Source organism: Canis lupus, chromosome 10 (genome assembly GCF_048164855.1).
Source record: "Canis lupus baileyi chromosome 10, mCanLup2.hap1, whole genome shotgun sequence".
Taxonomy (NCBI): Eukaryota; Metazoa; Chordata; class Mammalia; order Carnivora; family Canidae; genus Canis; species Canis lupus.
Genome location: NC_132847.1, coordinates 57,254,166 through 57,273,384, shown reverse-complemented (window position 1 = coordinate 57,273,384; position 19,219 = coordinate 57,254,166). Strand labels below are relative to the sequence as shown.

General features: G+C 45.1%; 2 protein-coding genes across 3 annotated transcripts in view; both read left to right on the top strand.

Moving 5' to 3' along the window:
- Positions 1–2,797, top strand: part of GABBR2 (gamma-aminobutyric acid type B receptor subunit 2) — a 370,018-nt gene extending 367,221 nt beyond the window's left edge. Inside the window, exon 19 of the mRNA XM_072842074.1 lies at positions 194–2,797. Coding sequence (XP_072698175.1) covers positions 194–359 — 166 coding nt within the window. The 3' untranslated portion in view covers positions 360–2,797. The remainder of the gene's footprint in view (positions 1–193) is intronic.
- Positions 2,798–16,635: 13,838 nt separating this feature from the next.
- The window catches only part of TBC1D2 (TBC1 domain family member 2), a 50,625-nt gene continuing 48,041 nt past the window's right edge, over positions 16,636–19,219 (top strand). The window contains exon 1 of one of the 2 annotated variants that reach the window (XM_072842072.1): positions 16,636–17,173. In XM_072842072.1, coding sequence (XP_072698173.1) covers positions 16,820–17,173 — 354 coding nt within the window. In that variant the 5' untranslated portion in view covers positions 16,636–16,819. The remainder of the gene's footprint in view (positions 17,174–19,219) is intronic. The other variant, XM_072842073.1, reaches the window with a different exon arrangement.

The following is a 19,219-nucleotide window of genomic DNA, read 5'->3' as shown; positions in this document are numbered from 1 at the left end:
GGTGTAGGCCTGCACCAAATACCTGCTATTTGGGTGAATAAGGTTAGATGATGGGACAGATCTTGGATGCAGGATAACTGTTCTCCCCCATCAGCTTCTTAGCCAAAGCGAGCCCAGGGAACATTCTGGTGAGCGGCCAGATAGCCTTCACTAAAACTCCTCTCTCCCCCTCCCTCTCTCCCCCCTGCCACAGCATCCAGCGCCGGCTGTCCCTCCAGCTCCCCATCCTCCACCACGCCTACCTCCCGTCCATCGGAGGCGTGGACGCCAGCTGTGTCAGCCCCTGCGTCAGCCCCACCGCCAGCCCCCGCCACAGACACGTGCCACCCTCCTTCCGAGTTATGGTCTCTGGCCTGTAAGGGTGGGAGGCCTGGGGCCGGGGCCTCCCCCATGACAGAACCACACGGAGCAGAGGCTACAGGAACGCTGTCAGCTCTGGCTGCGGAAAAGCTGGGCGCCACGGCTGGCCTTGTGGGACTGCTCGATGGCACTCAGGTGGACAGGATGGGGGCACTTGGCACCTGACCTCGCGCCTTATTTGTGAAGTTTTTATTCTTTCACAAAGAAGAGGAATGGAAATGACTTCTTCCTTGATGTCTGCAAAGAAGGAGGAGCTGGGATATTGGAAACTTTGCAAAAAAAAAAAAAAAAAAATCCTAGACAAGGAGAAAATCACTAGAACTCCAGCTAGAAGTCACCGAGTGTCCCTGAGCAGCCTTGAGAAGAGGCGAGGGGCTTCTGGAGAAACCACCTCTGCCTCTGCACACACATCCCTGGCTGTGGGCCCCCGCCCCCCGCGGGCCAGCCCTTCTCCCCTCTGGGGAAGGAGGCGGGCAGGGCAGCCAGGCCCCCAGCTGCCAGTCCAGCCAACCCCAGCCTTCCTGGAACAGGGAGTCTGCAGGGCAGCCAGGTGGCCCGAGGGCTGGGGTACGGGACCAGGCTGACTCACGTGCCTCCCGGTGGGACCTTACTCTCTGATAAATGCCACACATTAACACAATAACACCCGTTCTGGGACTGTGGGGATTTAGGGCACGTCACTGCAGACACGCTCTGCAGCAATCACTGACAGTCGGTCATGCACCCACCACGTTGGCCACGTCCTTGTGTTTGTATCAGGTGTTCCAGTAATCAGGGGGACCACCCGAGCTAATCATGGAATGTCTGTTCCCAGCAAACACACTAAAGAAAGACTGTGCACTTTAACCTCTCATCAGGGCCCAAGGGCTGGCTGGGGTTGGTTTTTTTCCACTGACTTTGTTTCTGACCAAAGTGAATGGGGCATTCTGCTAGAAGACATCCCTGTAGTCGTAGGGAGAGAGTTGCTAGCCAAGGGCTCCCCTTGGCTTCCATCTGGACAAGCCAGGGAGCCCCCCCGCTTGGAGGTCACGGGGGTGACCTGTCAACACGCTGGTTCTCATTCATAAGATCACTCTTCCTTTTCAACCGAACCTCAGAGAGCACTGGCCTGGGCGCCAGGCAAACCCAGGCTCAAGTCCTTACTCCATGGCTGACTCCCTCCATGACCTTGGGAAAGTCACTGGTGTCTCTCTGAGCCTGTTTCCCCTCCCCAACAAATTGGGGTTGGAATAACACCCGTCTCCTGCCTACATCACAGGGTCACTCTGAGGATCAAAACTTGATCTTGTCCAGGAAAGCTTCCTACCAAACAGTGAAGCAGCCCTGACCCATGAGGTATCAGGATGACCATGACCTTCGGCCCCCACGACCGCCAGGGGTTTGGCCCAGAGAAGCTCCCAGCACAGCCCTCTACCAGGATAAGCTGGTGGAGAGAGGCTCCCGACGACTTTTGTGACATTCCTAGACAGGTTCGTTCTTTGCTTAAAGAAAGACCTGAATGACAGCGTCCAGGACGTCTGCACAACTGAGCGGTCGCTCACTCCCTAAAGAAACCTAATGGCAGCTTCAACAGGCAGGCAATAATCTCTTCCCAGACCACTGAAGTCAGGAATATACTGCTGTCACCACCAGACTTTGACAAAAAGGGCCCACAGGAATCTTACCATCGCCAACATTTCAAAACACCCTCTTTCACGTAGCATAGCTCCCCCCTCCCCTCCCCCCCCAGAGAGGTTATGGAGGTACTGTAGCTTTTAGGGAAAAAAAAATGTCAACACATCACAGGTCAAATTGAAGTCATTGTCTGTTTAGGCACTACGAATCTCGAATCTCGGTGTTGTCACTCACTGTGTATTACCAGTATTTACTTGCTTTCTTGATTTCACCAAAACCAGATTTAATTTAAAGGACCACGTTAATTTTTCCAAGGGAAGGAGACAATTCATTGTACATAATGTATACACACACACAAAAAAAATATACCTGTAGAAATATTATTCCAGCATAGCAGGAAACAAAAAGAAACAAAAGTATTGGGCAGTCGGAGGTGAGTGTGTGCGTCCGTAACCCGTTGTGACCCCCTCAGCGTGCACAGTCTTCTAGGTTAACCCACAAAGTACATTTTCTGTCTTAATGATACTGTAGGTTCACCCTTTTTTTTTTTTAATTTCCCTGCAAATAACGAGACCCACAGAAGTGACTCTAGCTATCTAACGGTTCTGTTCTTTTATACGCAGCAAACACACCGTACATTTCCGAAGAGGCTTCAGCCTGAAGGCATTTTCCAGTGACGTTAGTGCACAAACGCTTTAAATTAGACTGGGACTGCCAGAATCAAATGTAAATGAGGAATTTCTCGTACCCCTATTGCATGGTATCAATTTTTAATAAATTGTTGCAAATTTGTTTTTATGAATAAAAGGGGAAAAAAAAAACAGCCAGTCCTCTTTAATGCCTCCTCGTCCCAAAGTGCAGGTCCCATCAGGTCCCGTTCCTCCTCTCAGACACGGGGCACAGTTCTGGGGTGCCTCCTCAACTTCCTTCAGAAGCTGCCCTACCCTACCCTCTGCAGATTGTAACAGAGCAGCGCTGCCCCCCTGCGACTGCAGCTGCTGGATCCCAGGGTAGGGACATGACCTGAGCTGGGCCAGGACTTGCCTTCTGCAGGATTCCTCCATTTAAGGAAATTTAGTCAACCATGAAAGAGAAGAGAGAGCCGATATGGAGAGAAATAGGATCAAGAGATGGGCCCTGATGGTGTCTGAATAGCTGGTCAGCTGTTCCAGAAGGCCGGCAGCACCCTGGCCTTTCCCATGATGGGAAGGATTCTCAGTTCTCCAAATAAATTACTTTTTTTGGCTAGTTAAGTCCAGTTCCCATCTGTTGCAAACAAGAAGTCCCTAACTAACCTAGAAGCCTCACTGCCTCCCCAGCCACGACTCCCCCTCTAGGCCTGACAGCCTGTGGTTTGGCCCCATTCTTTCCAGCCTCCTCACGTGCCTCCCCACCTAGAGAATGCGCTTCCTGCACCATGCTGAGCCCTCAGCCTGCAGCTCTATTTCAGATACCCCCATTCTTCAAGGTCCCATCCAAAACACCCTCCGAGATCCCTCCCCATGAAATTCTCTCTTCCTGTTTTCTGTACTCAGGACACTGTCCCCCTCTCGTGGCACTGGGTACATGCTCACACTGGCTCCTTCTCCCCACTCCAGACCAGGAGCTCCCTGAGGATGGGAGTCACATCTGCTTCCTGTGTGTCCCACCCAGCAGCAGGCCCTCCCAGTGGTTCAGAACAGTCTTCCGTGAGACTTTTGCAGAATTAAACAATTTGGCTGAGGCACATCCATGTTGGTGGCTGGGTCTGAAAGACAGAGCAAAGGCAAGGTGGCCAAAGCAGCCAGGGGAGGCCCGCAGCCATGTGACTGGGTGGAGGCCAGAAGCGGGGACTGGACCCACAAACATGTTTGGAGGACTGGTCCCAGGTTGGAGCTTTCTAGTGCTGGATCCTCAGTGATGAGCCTGCCAAGGAACAGGCCTCTTGAACCTTGACTGGAAGAGGACTCTGCTCCATGACATCTAGGTTACCTAAGTAACAGGGAATATTTTATTCCACAGAGCTGAAAGTCTTAAAGACGCTGAATGCAAAAGTAGAAATCTTAGAAGGTGATACCAGTAACGCAATGGTCACCTGGATCACAAAATCAAGTCCACACTCAGAGCTTTGGAGTGGGGTGAGATTCAAGGGGCTGCCGGCCTCCAGGCTCCCGTGATGACAAAGAGCTATTGGCTTGGCACTCTTCGCTCTTAATGTCTTGGCTGCTGTCTGGACCCTGGTTTATCATATCTGTAACTGGAGAGCTCTGGCACTCGTGGTGAGTTAGGGCTCTGTGTCAAAAGGAAAAGCCTTTGATTCCCCTCCATCTGAATTCCAATGCAAAAACCCCAGAGCAGTGTTTCTGAAACTAAAAACCACAGGGACACCTTTTAAGACACAGTGTCGACTTAAATTGTTTTTATAAAGTTACCCAAATATGTTCAAACGAAATATAAGCTCATGCTTACATCTTTCATATAAAAGCAAAACAAATTTATAAACTCAATGCAAATAAAATGACAAAACCAATAAAAATCGTATTAACAACATTGATTTAATGGGATAGATGAGGTTTTGCAGAAAAATAAATTGTAGCTCACAACATGAGCACAGCACCGACCGCTCCCAAGCACACTCCTTTGAGCTCAGCCTGCCTGGTGTGATGACTCAATTATCACACTGCTTTTCTTTATTTAAACCACTGTGAAAACTTCATTTGTTCAGCACTCCGTGATATCATGTGGCCTTCACTTGGCTCTCACAGATCACTTCCTGCTCAATCCACCTTTGTGTTTTTCTCCTGAGCCATCGACAATGATGGGGCCACCCAGGTAATACACACAAATCAAATGGTGATTGAGAGATGATGTTCACTGAGCACTAGGCAAAGTGCTTTGTGGGCATTAAGCTCATTTAAATCTCGCGGGGACCCCAGAGTCGGAACAATTATTGCTGTCCTTCTGCATCTAAAGGTACTCAGGCGGCAGAGGATGAGTGCTGTCCTGAGCCACACAGCTGAGATTGAGAGGGGAGTTTAGCAGGCACAATGCCAGGACACACCCTCTTCACCACTTCCCTGAATTGCTCATCAGAAGCCACTGGATTCCCATGACCAGGAATATGCCTAGTTAGATGATCTTGAAATAAAGGTACAATCTTTTTGAATTTAGTAGATTTGCACACTTCTGTGATTCATCCCTGCATCCCCCGAGGCTCTAAGCCCCAGTCTGAGCGTCTCTGGCCAGGACAGTGTGAGCAGGGGAAGCTCCCACTGTACTGACGCGCAGGCAAGCCAATGATATGCAAAAAGCTACAGCAGAGACAGAATCTGCCCTAGCTGCCCATTGCCTGGCCCCCACCCTCGTCCCCGACCACTGCACCAGGAGCGCTCAGGCCTCCAGGGTCCAGTTAGACTCTGCTCGCCTGGAGCAGAGGAAGAAGATGGAAGATGCTCCCCCTTCTGGGGAGAAATGCCAGCTTTAGGTGGGATATTTGCTGCTTAAAAATGATCAGGCTGGTAAAAACTGGAAAATAACCAAATGCTATCAACAGAACAGGGAAAAAAGTGATATAGTATATTCACAGCAAGGAATTACAAAAAAAAAATTACAAGTACATGTGATATGAATGGATCTAAAAAAAACCATGCAAACTGAAAGAAGCCAGACATAAAGAGAATGTACCGGAAGATTCCAATAATATCAAGTTCAAAAACAAGCGAGGCTAATCTATTAGACATCAGAATAGTTGTTGCCCTTGGCGGGATGGGTAGTGGGAAAGATGGTATGAGAGGGGCTTCTGGAGGCCGGTAATGTTCAAGTTCTTTTTTTTTTTTTTTTTAAAGATTTTATTTATTTACTCGTGAGAGACACAGAGAGAGAGAGTCAGAGACATAAGCAGGCTCCCCGCAGGGACCCCAATGTGGGACTCGATCCCGGGTCCCCAGGATCACACTCTGGTCTGAAGGTGGTGCTAAACCACTGAGCCACCCAGGCTGCCCTCAAGTTCTTGATCTAAGCACTGGTTACAGGGCTGTGTTCACATCATGAAGATTTTTTGAGCTGTACTTATGATGTGTGATTATACACATCTATACACACATGCATATACATATAATCACACACAATATATAAATATATAGTCACACACCGTAAGTATATACCTCCATAAAATATGCCTTTTCCTGGGCAGGAAAAGAAATCAGTGTAGAGTCTACGAATATTCTGCAGCGTAAAGACAAACAGTAGAGAACATGCTAAGCCTGGGGGCGCCTGGGAGGCTCAGTCACTTAAGCATCTGCCTTCAGCTCAGGTCACGATTCCAGGGTCCTGGGATTGAGCCCCCACGCTGAGCAGGGAGCCTGCTTCTCCCTCTCCTTTCTGCTGTGCTTTCTGTCGCTATCTCTGTCTCTCTCTTGCAAATAAATAAATAAAATCTTCTAAGAAACCAAACCAAAACAACAACCAAATAAAAAAAAAAGAAAGAAAAAGGAAAAAAAACCACGCTAAGCCTGAACATGCTCTGGGAAAAGATGTCCTGCAGGAAACAGAAGGAAATGTCAAATCTCGTTCAATCTAGAGTCTCAAGAAAAACACAAACCTGATATCTGTGAGACAAATATAGATTTATAGATAAATTGGTGAGGCAGTGCACTGAGAGAAGATAAAGGGAAGGGAAGATTCTGGGATCACGGTAGTGTCAGCAGCCCACACATTTAACTCCTTCCTCCTTCTAATTCCTTGCTACAGTGGCTCACCCAATAGGGGAAGTCATGCGACGATTCTACCTAGACCATTCCTGAAACCTAGAGATGTCTCATGCGCACTCCTAAAAGCTGTTTCCACTGTGTGGGGAAGAGCCGGGGACGAGAGCACCACAGGCCAGCCTCTTCCTACAGCCCGTGGAGAAGGCCACCTGGGAGTAAATTTCAACTCTGTAGTGGGAAAGTCACTGGAATATTACCAGCGTCTCCGGATTTGGTTTCAGAGCTTCCGCCCTGAGGTCTAAGGACCACGAGATGTGAAGCTGTATTCTCAATATAGGCTTGCAGGAAGTCGTGGTTTCATGTGATTGCTGCAGGACAGACCTGCAACCTCCACTTTCGCTCCCCCCGCCTTCCCCAACCCTGTGCGTACAGCCTGAAGGTGGGGGTGAGGTGGGCCTAGTGGATCAAAACTAGAGGATGCAAGAGAATGTGGAGTCCAGGGAGCAGCAGCCAACTCTTTTGTATCCCCTGGAGAACAGGGTGGGCATTAGACAAGTTCTCCTCCCCTATAAAATGAGGGGCACCCAAAGTTTTCTTCGCTTTCGTACCCTCTTCCCACCACCACATAGGGGACGGTCAACACCCTTTAGCTGAAAACTTCAGAACCACTGGACTGCCTGATGCTGGTGGGATGTGGAGAGATGGCCCAGCTGTGGGTGGCTATTCCCTGTGTGACTTGGCAGGAGACATGGGTTTCCCATCGGGTGGCTGGATACTGAGGAAAGTTGTGGAGGGTCTGGTCATCTTAAGAAAAGCGACGGAGTGGTACACCTGTGGGCAGGCTGAAGAGGAAGGAGAAGACTGAACTTCCGGAGCAGGCTTCTGTATCTTCTTGCTGTTCTCAGAGCATCCCAAGGCGCCAGGGTAAACACGAACGCAGCATCAGTAAGAATCCCTTGTGTCATCTCCAAGGAAACTCCTACCCCAATAAAATCCTTCCTTTTCCCACATGGCTTTGCAGAAGCAAGATCTTTCTTTTTCCCATTGCCTGATTTCTTCAAAATATATGTCAAAGGGGGAAGATATGCCTTGGTAGGACAGATATTCTCATTTGCTTAGCATCTTGGAGATGAACGTTACAAGGGGTCTGCATTTATTTCCCTGCCAACTTACCTCCAGTTCTGGTCATGTGATGTCTAAGGGGCCGTTCTAGGGGAGGCACAGCCGGACAGGGACAAGCCTAGCAATCATGTCATGGTTAAAGGACAATTTGGGGGTAGTGGGAAAGCATGGCAAGGCAACTACTACCTTCTTTGGGAAGTCGTCAAATATAAGGTGCTGTCCTACTCCTCATCGCTTCAAAGTGACCAAGGAGGATGGAATGCAGTAAATTCCACCGAGACAGTTTTAGCTCATGAACAAAATCGTTTACATGATGAAATAGAGTGGCCACCCCATCTCTAGAAGGGTTCAAATCAGGAGGCTAGAGACAGAATTCCTCCACTGGGTGAGAGGTTGGAATGGATAAGCCCAAAAATCTGTATTTCAGTGGTTGCAAACTGACCACATGCATGTCATATGCGGCAAACAGACATGTTCGCTTCTGTTAGCACAACGTTTCCCTACAAAGTGGTTTTTCTCATCATCATTATCATCATCATCATTATTATTATTTAAATAAAATCTGCATTTCTAGTTTCTTTTGAGAAGAAGAAAAGAGCTGATTAGAGGTACTCCTTTATGTAGGTCATATGTTCTTTAGTTCCCCATAGCCACACCACACCCTATTATTACCCAACATCAAGGCCAAGTGTCAATTGACATTTACATTCTGCTTGCACTGCAGGTTTTTTCCCTTACACTCAGCCCACTTCACTCATGTATATTATTACTTGCTTTCTCTCTGTAGGCATTTGAGTGGATGACTTTTGCTATATTCTATGGCTCTCAGCCTTTATTTAAAACAATGGCAGAGAGCTATGTTCATCTCAATTTTCCCTCTCTCTTCATGCTCCCTGGAGATTCGTAGTGCATGTGAACAGCATAGAAATCACTCAAAAGCCATCTTCACCCAGTCCTGGAGCTAGTAGGCTCCCAATAATCCAATGGAAAGAAGAAAGGCAAAAATATATATAATCAATTAATTAACTAACTAATTATTTAAAAAAAAAAGAAGAAGAAGAAGAAGAAAGGCAACACCTGAGATATGCTTCAGCTGATGGGTCATGAAGCCACACCAGCTCTTCAGGATGATGGTCATTTTCTGTTTTAAAGGGACATTATTCTAAAAAAAAAAAAAAATAAAGGGACATTATTCCTCATTGAAGGAACATTACTATCTAATTGACTCCCATTTAGGAGACTCAGAGCCCCCTGTTAGTTAATGAAACCGGGAAGAAACAGAAAAACCTTTTTGTCTGCGAGCCTGAAATAAAAGTAAGAGAGTTTGAGCAATGATCTAGATCAAACACATGTTGGGAGATCCCTACTAGCTCAGAGAACCCATGATTCCTAGAATTCCTACTAATATTAGTAGCTAGCCAGCACTTCTTAAATGTGTTCTATAATCAGGTATTGTATAAACACTTCACATGGGTATCTCACATAATTGTGTAATAACACCACAGGAGAGGTATTATGATTATCCTTAGTTATATAGATAAAGAAACTCAGTCACTGAGAGGTTAAGTAACTTATCCAAGGTCACACATCTAGTGATGATGGAGCCAGAATTCAAATTCAGACCATCTAACTCCAGAAACTCTAGAAGAAGTGATGAAGGAACCACCAAGATTTGATACTTACTTAACACCCCAATGGGATTTCCTCCCCCTACCTGTTAAATAATATTGCTACATTTCTTGCCAAGCATATCAAGAACATAAAACACAGATATTCTAATTTTCTTTTCTCTGCCTTATAAAGATTAAACTAAAAATAAAAAGATCAACTTAAAAAATATTAAAACCATCTCATATATATTGTATGATACAACAATGTTAATAAAATAAAACATGTTAAAAAATAAATAAATAAAATAAAAATAAAACATGTTTACCAAAAAAAAGCCCTAGAACTATTCTGTCTTGTTATGTGATTCTTTAAAATATAAAATAAATTAAAAAGCAAGTTTCCCTGGCACCAAAGTTCCTTTGGCAGAATTTGATTCACTTTTAATTTATATTGAAATATAAATATATTTCAATAAATATAGAAAATAGAAAAACTCTCAAGGTCTGCAATGTCCAGTCATCCCTTCAAGGTTCTTTTTTTTTAAGATTTTATTTATTTATTTATTTGAAAGAGAGCACAAGCAGTGGGGAGGAGCAGAGGGAGAGGGAGAAGCAGATTCCCTGCTGAGCAGGGACCCTGACTTGGGGCTCATCGTGGGGCTCAAACCCAGGAGCCCAAGATCACAACCTGACCTGGAAGCAGATACCCAATAGACACCTATCTGAAGATTCTATATTAGCTAACAAGTATTTAACCTGTGGAGTCAAATCTCCATTGTGTTCAGTCATGCGAACTTTGATGGGTGGACATTCGTTACAGTGATCCTACTGGGGAGGGGGGCTGTTTTGACTTCTGAGATTATATCATATGATGAGGTATGCAAACAAAACTTAACATTGTTTCTCTAATTCAGTATTTTACAGAAAACTGCCTGAGAATCCTATTTGCAAATGACTTGTGGATTTAAATGAACCTAATTCCCCTAAAAAATTATGTTTCTGAAAATCATGTGTGCCAAATAAACATGAATTCTTTAGGCTTCTTATGAAACGAAAATTATACTACTCATGAATAGATCCATTAGAAAGGATATGATGATGTTTTGCTGACCAGAAAGCCTAAAATTTTAAAAACGTATTTTCAGTAAGACTGTACTCCTTCCTTAATAAGAGACTAAAAATTATCCTATAGTAGAGGAGGAAGAAATTTGACAAGGAAGACAACTCCAATAACTTGAAGCATAATGGTCATTAGTGTATGTAATAAACCCCTGTATTGAACAGAAAGAAATACAAGATTTTGATAGAAAATCCATTTCTGGGATCCCTGGGTGGCGCAGCGGTTTGGCGCCTACCTTTGGCCCAGGGCGCGATCCTGGAGACACAGGATCGAATCCCACGTCGGGCTCCCGGTGCATGGAGCCTGCTTCTCCCTCTGCCTGTGTCTCTGCCTCTCTCTCTCTCTCTGTGACTATCATAAATAATAAATAAAAATTAAAAAAAAAGAAAATCCATTTCTCTTGCCTTCAGTAAATAAATGAGTCGAAGGAATATGTAAAATATACTGACTTTAAGGGTGTCAAATTATTGGAGGAACCGGGTGGCTCAACCACTTGAGCAGCCAACTCTTGGTTTCTACTCAGATCATGATCTCAGATGCTGGGATTGAGCCCAGGTCACATTGGGTTCCACGCTCAGCAGGGAGTCAGCCTGGAGGTTCTCTCTCTCTCTCCCTCTCCCCCTCCCCCTGCTCGTTCTCTCTCTCAAATACATAGATAAATCTTTTTTAAAAAGGCTGTCAAATCAGTAACATTGTAGGGGAAGGAGGTGGGTATTGCTTGGTGCTTCTTTTAAGCCCTTTGACAAAACTGAGAATACCCAATACACCCAGGGACAGTACAACATGAAGGCCACAAGGCGTCGCTTTCTGACAACCTCTTGCATTGCAGCTCACAATAGTCTCCTGAGAAGGAAGGGAGGGTAGGGAAGGGATGTTAACTACATTTTGATGTAATAACCAGAAGTGCATATATTAGAATACACAATTAATGTATCCAGATCAAAGGAAGTTTCCCTAAGCTGAAAACTTAAATCTTTTTTTCATTTTTATTTTCTTTTCCTCTGGAACTACACTGAGCCTGTCGGTATTAGGAATACCAAGGTGAAAATTTTCCATCATTACCTCTTGGACTTCACAAACATTCAGTGGGATGTCCTGGGTATGGATTATGACTCTTATATTACAGATGAAGAAACCAAGCCTAGAGAGTTTGTAAGGAGGGAGTGAAAATTCCAGTGGCCAGGTTTTCTGACACCTGCCACCCCAACTGGGGACTGTACGCCTTGCCCCTCCCCACATCCCTCAGAGTGAAGGTGCTTGGGAGCAGGGTGTGGGTGTGGCTATTTTGCTTTTTGGAAGTTGGCATAAATATTTTATATAAAACTGCCTGATATTAATTTGTATTTGTTTATTTTTATAACATAAGGCTTCAAAGAGTTTTCCTGGGTGCTCTAAGCCACCTTGGGCTGTGTCTTGGATGGGTTTCCAAGGAAGCTCATTTTGTTGTGTTATTTGTGTGTATTTGTTTGGTCAGGCTGCCAAAGTATAGATTGTGTGGTTGAAACAAGAGACATTTATTTTCTACAATTCTGGAGGCTAGAAACCCAAGATCAAGAAGTCAACAGGGCTGATGTCAGCTAAGTTCTCCCTCCTTTGGTTTTAGATAGCCGGCTGTCTTCTCCCTGTGTTTTTACGTGGTCTTCCCCCATCTGGTCTGTGTCCTAACCTTCTCAGTCAGATTGGAACCTCATTTTGCCTTAATCACTTCTTTAAGGGCCCTATCTTAAAAAAATAGTCACATTCTGAGGTCCTGGGGGAGGGGGCAGTGAGGGCTTCAACACACGAATTTAGAGGAGACATAATTCAATTTGCAACAGGGTGGAAAAGGTTAGAAACCTGCATTAGAAACCTCCAACTCTTTACCATGACAATGATGGTATTCTAGTCTGTGTTCTTAATCTACAGCTCCCAAGAGTTGGATGTCATGTATTTCTTTCTCTAAGAAAGTTCCTTAACTTAATCTGCTTTTTGTATGTGACTTTCTTGATTGTTTCTTGTAGCTCAGAGAAAAGGTTTATGATCTCTATTCTTTTATTTTTTTCTTTAATGCTCTCCACGATAAGTGTCGTCACCATCTGTCACCATACAAAGTTATTACAAGACTACTGATGATATTCCCCAGGCTGTACTTTTCATTCCTGTGACTATTTTACACCTGGAAGTCTGTATGATCCCCATTCTTGAAGTAAGAAATTATATCCAACTTTGGAGCTGCTTAAAAACAGGAACAGATGTGTACTTACATTTTTAAAGACATTTTTTTTATTTTTTAAAGATTCTTTTTATTTATTCATGAGAGACACACAGAGAGAGGCAGAGCCTAGGCAGAGGGAGAAGCAGGCTCCCTGCAGGGAGCCCTATGCAGAAGCCGATCCCAGGACCCGGGGATCACAACCTGAGCCAAAGGCAAACGCTCAACCACCAAGCCACCCAGGTTCCCCTTTTTTAAAGATTTAACTTATAATTTTTTAAAATATAAATACAGAAAAGCAAAAAAAGAAGAATATGAGAAAATGAGAATTATTCTTCATCCCACACCCTGGAGAAAATGCTACCAACATTATGCATCATCTTTCCAATCTTTTATATATACATATTTAAATTGTATATATATATATATATATATATATATATATATATATATATATATAACCAAATAGTAACTTTTGTGAAAATAGTTCTGTGGTCTGCTTTGTTAACCTAGTATTTTCCATATCATTCCATATCCTCCTGCAAAAAGTACTTAATCAGTTACCTAACCGGCTTCAGATTTTTGGACATTTATATTGTTTTCTATTTTTTGAAGTAGTAAGTAATGCTGTGATGAACATATTTGTAAGCATGTATGATTTTTTTTATGACAAACTCTTACAAATGGAACTCCTAAACCACAGGACATACAAGCTCCAGGACTTTTGGGAAGTTGCCAAGTTATCTTCCATCTTCCTTGTCCCAATTTCCACCAATCTCCTCTGATCCTTCCCCCAGCAGACTGGCATGGCTGTTTTCCCCATTTAAGAGATGAAGATTAGAGCCTCCCCCGCTCCTAAAAATAATCTGATCAATATTATAGGTCAAAATTACTGAAGTAGTTAAAAGGTTCTGCTGTTTACACATTTAGTCTTTTTTGTGTGTGTGTGTGTGTGTGAATGGATTGTTGATCTGTCCATTATTTTCACTGCTTCTCTGACTTACTGACTTGTGTGTGCTGCTTATAAATTTTAACCCCGTGTCACGTGTTACAAATGTGTTTCAAAAAATGTTCTTACTCATACTTGTCTTTTTAGGTGGTTCCTGAGATTTTCTGGCACACACATTTGTAATATTTCTAAGGTCAATCCAGCAATATTTTGCTTTCTGTGTGCTGTTTTTGATGTTGGGCTCATGAAGGCCTTCCTTTCCTCGATCCAAGAGTATATAAATATCTGCCTTTATTCTCTTTGGGTATTTTATGGTCTCACTTAAAAAATTCTGTATTGTGGTAAAATATACATAACAAAATTTACTATTTTAACCATTTTTAAGTGGCAATTCAGTGGTATCAAGCATATTCACAGTATTCTACAACAATTACCACTATACATTTCTAGAAGTGTTTCATCATCCCAAACAGAAACTCTATACCCATTAAACAATAATTCCTCATTTCTCCTTCCCCATCCCCTTGTAATTTCTATTACACTTTCTCATAGAGAAATTTGCCTATTCTAAGTACCTAAAATAGGCATTTTGCCTATTCTAGGTACCTCATGTAAGTGGAACTATATAATATTTGTCCTTCGGGGTCTTGTTCATTTCACTTAGCAGAATATTTACAAGGCTCATCCATATCATAGCATCTATCAGAATTTTGTTCCTATTTAAGGCTGAATAACACTCCGTTTAAATATATATTATGCTTTCATTTTAAGGTAAAATTTTCTAATGTACATAAACACGATTTGATATACAATATTATGGGAATATCTAAACTAACTTATTGAAGAGCTAGCTCATCATGTCCCCCACTGATTTGAAATTCTAACTTTATCTGACATTCCAATACAATGTTTTCTCGATAGGGACATCACCCCCAACGGGTTGAAAATTGGTCTTGGGGCACAGAAGAAAAATCCTACTCTTTTTATGTATAAAGCACAGACATATGTGCAGTACATAGAGATACATGTTATATCTGTGGTATTAAAATTTTATGGGAGGTGGTGATTAGGGAAAAAGTCTGAAAAGGCTCCTTTAGGGATAATAATGGGGGAAAGGTTGAGAAACCCTGCCCTGTACCACATTCCTACACTTATTTGTATGTTTTTCTGAACTTACTTTGCTCCATTGATGTGCCTGTCCCTACACCAGAAACATTAAATTCTGTTGTTCTTATCATTCTGCTCACTTCTTCCTAGAAAGTATGAGAATCTGAGGTCAACATGATATTTACTTGTTTACTTGTCTATGGCCCGTCTCCTTGGACTAGAATGACAGCTTACTGGGATCTTGGACTTGTCCTGTTCATCACTGTGGCCCTGCATTTTAAATGGTGCCTGGTAGAAGGCACCCACTGAATATTTTTTGGTTGAATTAATAAGTTTGAATATCTGGTAGATCAAATCCTTTCTAACTGTTCTTTTTTTTTTTCTTCAAAAATTTAGCTACTCTCACCTGTTCATTTCTTGGAAATGAACCTTAGAATCACTTTAATAGGCTGTAAAAAATCCTATCAACTACCCTCCCTCTACCCTCCAGAAGGTGGAGCTTCTTGAGACTTAAAGAGGGTTAAAAATGGTAACATTTTGGCCAAGAAATCATCTTAACTATGTGAAGGAGGTCTACCATCACCATGTGCATATCACATAGCTGGATATTATGTGATGAGAGAGGCACTTCCCCTCTGTCGTGGTCTCCCCCAAAGCCCATCACCCCAATCTAATCATGAGAAAACACCCGACAAACTCAAATTCACACAATTCTATAAAACTGACCAGTACCCTTAAAAAAATGTCAGTCATAAAAAATAAAATAAAATAAAATAAAATAAAATAAAATAAAATGAAATAAAGGAAAAGCTGAAATACGTAATAGCTCAGAGGAGACTAAGGGAACATGATGACCAAATGTGGAATCCTGGATTAGATCCTGAACTATTAGTGGGAAAACTCCTGAGTTTTTCAAATGTAAGTCGTATATTTGAAATTATTATGATTGCAAGTATCTACCATTAGTTAGCTAGAAAATCTAAACAAGATGTGCTGTTTGCTTTATTAAGAAATTTTGAAACATTGTGTGTCAACTATACTTCCATAATAATCAAGACGTCTTTTAAAACTCCAGAAATGGATGGTGAATTTGATCAAATACCTTTTTAGAAAATATCTTTTTAATCAAATACCTTTTCAGAAAATATTAAGACGACCGTATCTTTGGCACTACAGATGTAATTTTCTCTTGTTATTCAAATATGCCTGCATCTCTAAAATAGCTCCTTCCAGGTGCAGTATGTAATTCTTTGGTGAAACACCAGAACCGGTTTGCAAGTATTTTATGTAGGATTTTAGCGTCATCATTTAGCTGCAGCCGGGCCTGGGCGCCCTACCTATCGTGACTTGGGCCGGAGGGAGGCGAGTAGGAACCGGAGCAGGTGCAGCGGAGGCCGCTGCACTCAGTGTAAAGACCTCAACAAGCTGAACGATCCCCCCCGGAGAGAAGCCTGCAGAGACCCTGGACTCGCTAGCGCCCCGAGCGGCGCCGGAAGTGGCGTCATCCACCCGGCGTCCCTCTCAGCCAATGGCCGCGGGATGCGCCGCTCGAGGGTAACCTGCACGGCACCTGGACTTAGGTAAAAGCAGACGGCCCTTCAGGCGCAAAATGAACTGTCCTTGTACATTATTACGCGAGGTAGCAAGGCAGCCTAGTCAGAGACAGGTGTCTCTTCCCGCTTCTCTGCCGCCAGTTAACGTAGCTCAGGGACACCACGCCTTCAACCTGAGGGCGCTCTCACTGTCCGCAGGTGCCCTCACTAAAGATGGCTGACCGGCGCGGAGTAAAAGCCGGAAGTAGGCGGGGTGGGCGGTGCGGGGAGGGGGCGTGGTTAGGCGTGGCGAGGGCGTGGCCTGGCCGCCTGGAGGTCGGGAGGGGCGTGGCCAGCCGCCCCACCTGGACTCTCGGTGAAAGGCGCGCGGGCCGCCGCCGTCCGCATTCCTGCCGTCTCCGGGGGGCGGGTCGCCACCGGCCCCGCCCCCGCCCAGATTTCTCCCTCTCGGGAGCACCCCCGGAGTCTCCGAGGTTGGGCCCGCGCTGGCAGCCGAGCCTCAGTCGGAATGGAGGGCGCCCAGGAGGACCCCGCAGAGTCTAGCTCCTCCGTCCCCAGGTTCGCAGAGCCTGCGGGCTCGGCCGGGGGCGCCGAGGTGCTGCCTCCGGAGGAGTCGGGGGCGGCCGCCAAGAAACTCTGTGGCTATTTAAGTAAATTTGGCGGCAAAGGTCCCATTCGGGGCTGGAAATCCCGCTGGTTCTTCTACGACGAGAAGAAATGTCACCTGTATTACTCACGGACCGCGCAGGATGCCAATCCCTTGGACAGCATCGACCTCTCCACTGCGGTCTTTGACTGCAAGGCGGACGCCGAGGAGGGGACTTTTGAAATCAAGACTGCCAACCGGATTATTACCCTGAAGGTAAATGGGGCAGTTTCCCCCTCCTTTTCAGCCAGGATGGGTTCCCAGGGCACGGCTGGGCACGTGTGGGTGGTCACAGTAAATTCACTGGAACAAGAATTACAGACTCTGATCTCTTCCAGTGAACCCTGGGCGCCCACGGTGTAGTGGATTCCAAAACGCATTCACACCCATTTCCTCATTGGGCGCCCACGGCAAAGGCGGGGTGATGCACCCACACTAGAATTTATAAACTGAGTCTTAGAGAAACGAAGTAACCAGCTAGAGGTCATGCGTGTCCGGAGCGGTGTAGACCACACTTGGAATCCCTGAGTCTTCCTACTTCCTCAGCTGTGTCTCGAGACTTTTACTTTTTGTTGTGCCTTAACAATGCAGTTACCTTAACTTTCTTACTTGGGGCGAAAGAGAGTCAGGATATGAGCTGTGTAATCCGCTCCTGGCCTGGATTCTGAATCACTCTTCTTGATATTTTGGCCAAGGGGAGTGAATGCTGAGCAAATGTTGGCAGGGATTGGGAGATAAAATACTTAGGTTTCTCGGATCAGCCTAAAATGTTCGCAGAGGCATGACTAAACGTGTTTTGCCGTCAGTAGGTTTTATTTTATTATCACCTTGAACTGAGAAAGCCTGAAACAGTGGGAAAGCCACATGCTTTGAAATCAGACAGGCTTGGATTCAGATTCTCCATCAGGTACTTAGTAGCCGTGTCACCCGGGCAAGTTACTTAACCTCTCAGAATCTAGGTAGTTTGTGAGATTTAAAACAAGGTATGTAAGCATCTGGCACCTACAAATTGTTGAATTAATCCCAGTGTCTAGATGCAGCCCAACACCTCGTGGGTGCTCAATCGATTCTTGTTTAATGAACCCAAATGATGATAATAATAGGTCGTAATGTTCACGTTAGGAAGCGGTGCCCCAGAACTTGAGCGGAAAGACACATCTGAGCTGAGGGTTCCGGGATTCACACTCATCAAAGAAGAATGTGCCAGGAGACAGCCTCCTGGACACCACTCCGTCTTCCTGCCCTTCCATCCTGGCTTCCAGCCAACTGGGCATCCATCGAGCCCCTGGACGTAGCCCACAGTTTCCATTCCCCTTTAATGGCTGGGCCTGACTGGTGACCTGGCTGGGGAAATCAGATAAAATAACGCAAACCTGGAATTCCAGGCCCGGGAAGGCACGCATTTGGGAGGTCATGTGGTTTATGGGTCATGCGTTCCCTCCCACAGGCTGAGCATTATCTTACAGGGTCTCCAATACATGTATTTAACTGTTCAATTGATCTATGTCTGTGCCTGGCTCTGTGCTAAGCACTGGGGCATGGAGCCAGATCAGACGTGCTGCCTGGTTCTCAAACAGCTTGAGTAAGGACTGAGGAGGGAAGGAGAGGGAGACTGGCACACACAGTGCAGTGTTCTGTAGAGACGTTCTGGTAAGTCTGTACCAGAAAAGTGTGACAGGAGGGGTCGCTTCTGCTGAGTGGAAGGGTCCACCCAGGAGGAAACAACAGAGGAGGAGATGACACCTGAGGCCCAAAAAAGGGATTTGGTTTTCTATGAGCAGACAGGAGGGAAAAGGGTTATTCCTGGCCATGGGTGTTCCGTGAGCAAAGACAGGAAACATGATACAGTCCAGAGTGTCCTGGCAAATCACAGGAGCCTGGGGTACAGACGGGCCCAAAAGATGGAGTGGGAGAACGGAGGCCCAAGCATGGGGCATTTGTGAGTTAGGCCTGGGAGCTTGGACTTTGTCCTGTGGGCTGTGGGAAATTGTCAAAGAGCTTAAAGCAAGAAAGCCTTTGAGATTAGAATGTTTAGAAGGCTCAGTGCAGCTGTTGAGTAGAGAAAAAATTAGAAGGCAAGACTGCTGGTCAGCAAGTCTGTCAGGAGGTGATCGGTAGAGAATGGTGATTGAGCTAGAGCTGTGACGGGGGGTGGGGGGGGGAAGACAAATGGAGGTGACCGGGGATATGATGAGGGGGAATGCAAGGGAGGAGTCAGGGATGGCCGACTGTCCAGTTGGCCCAGTCATGACAGGAGGAGCT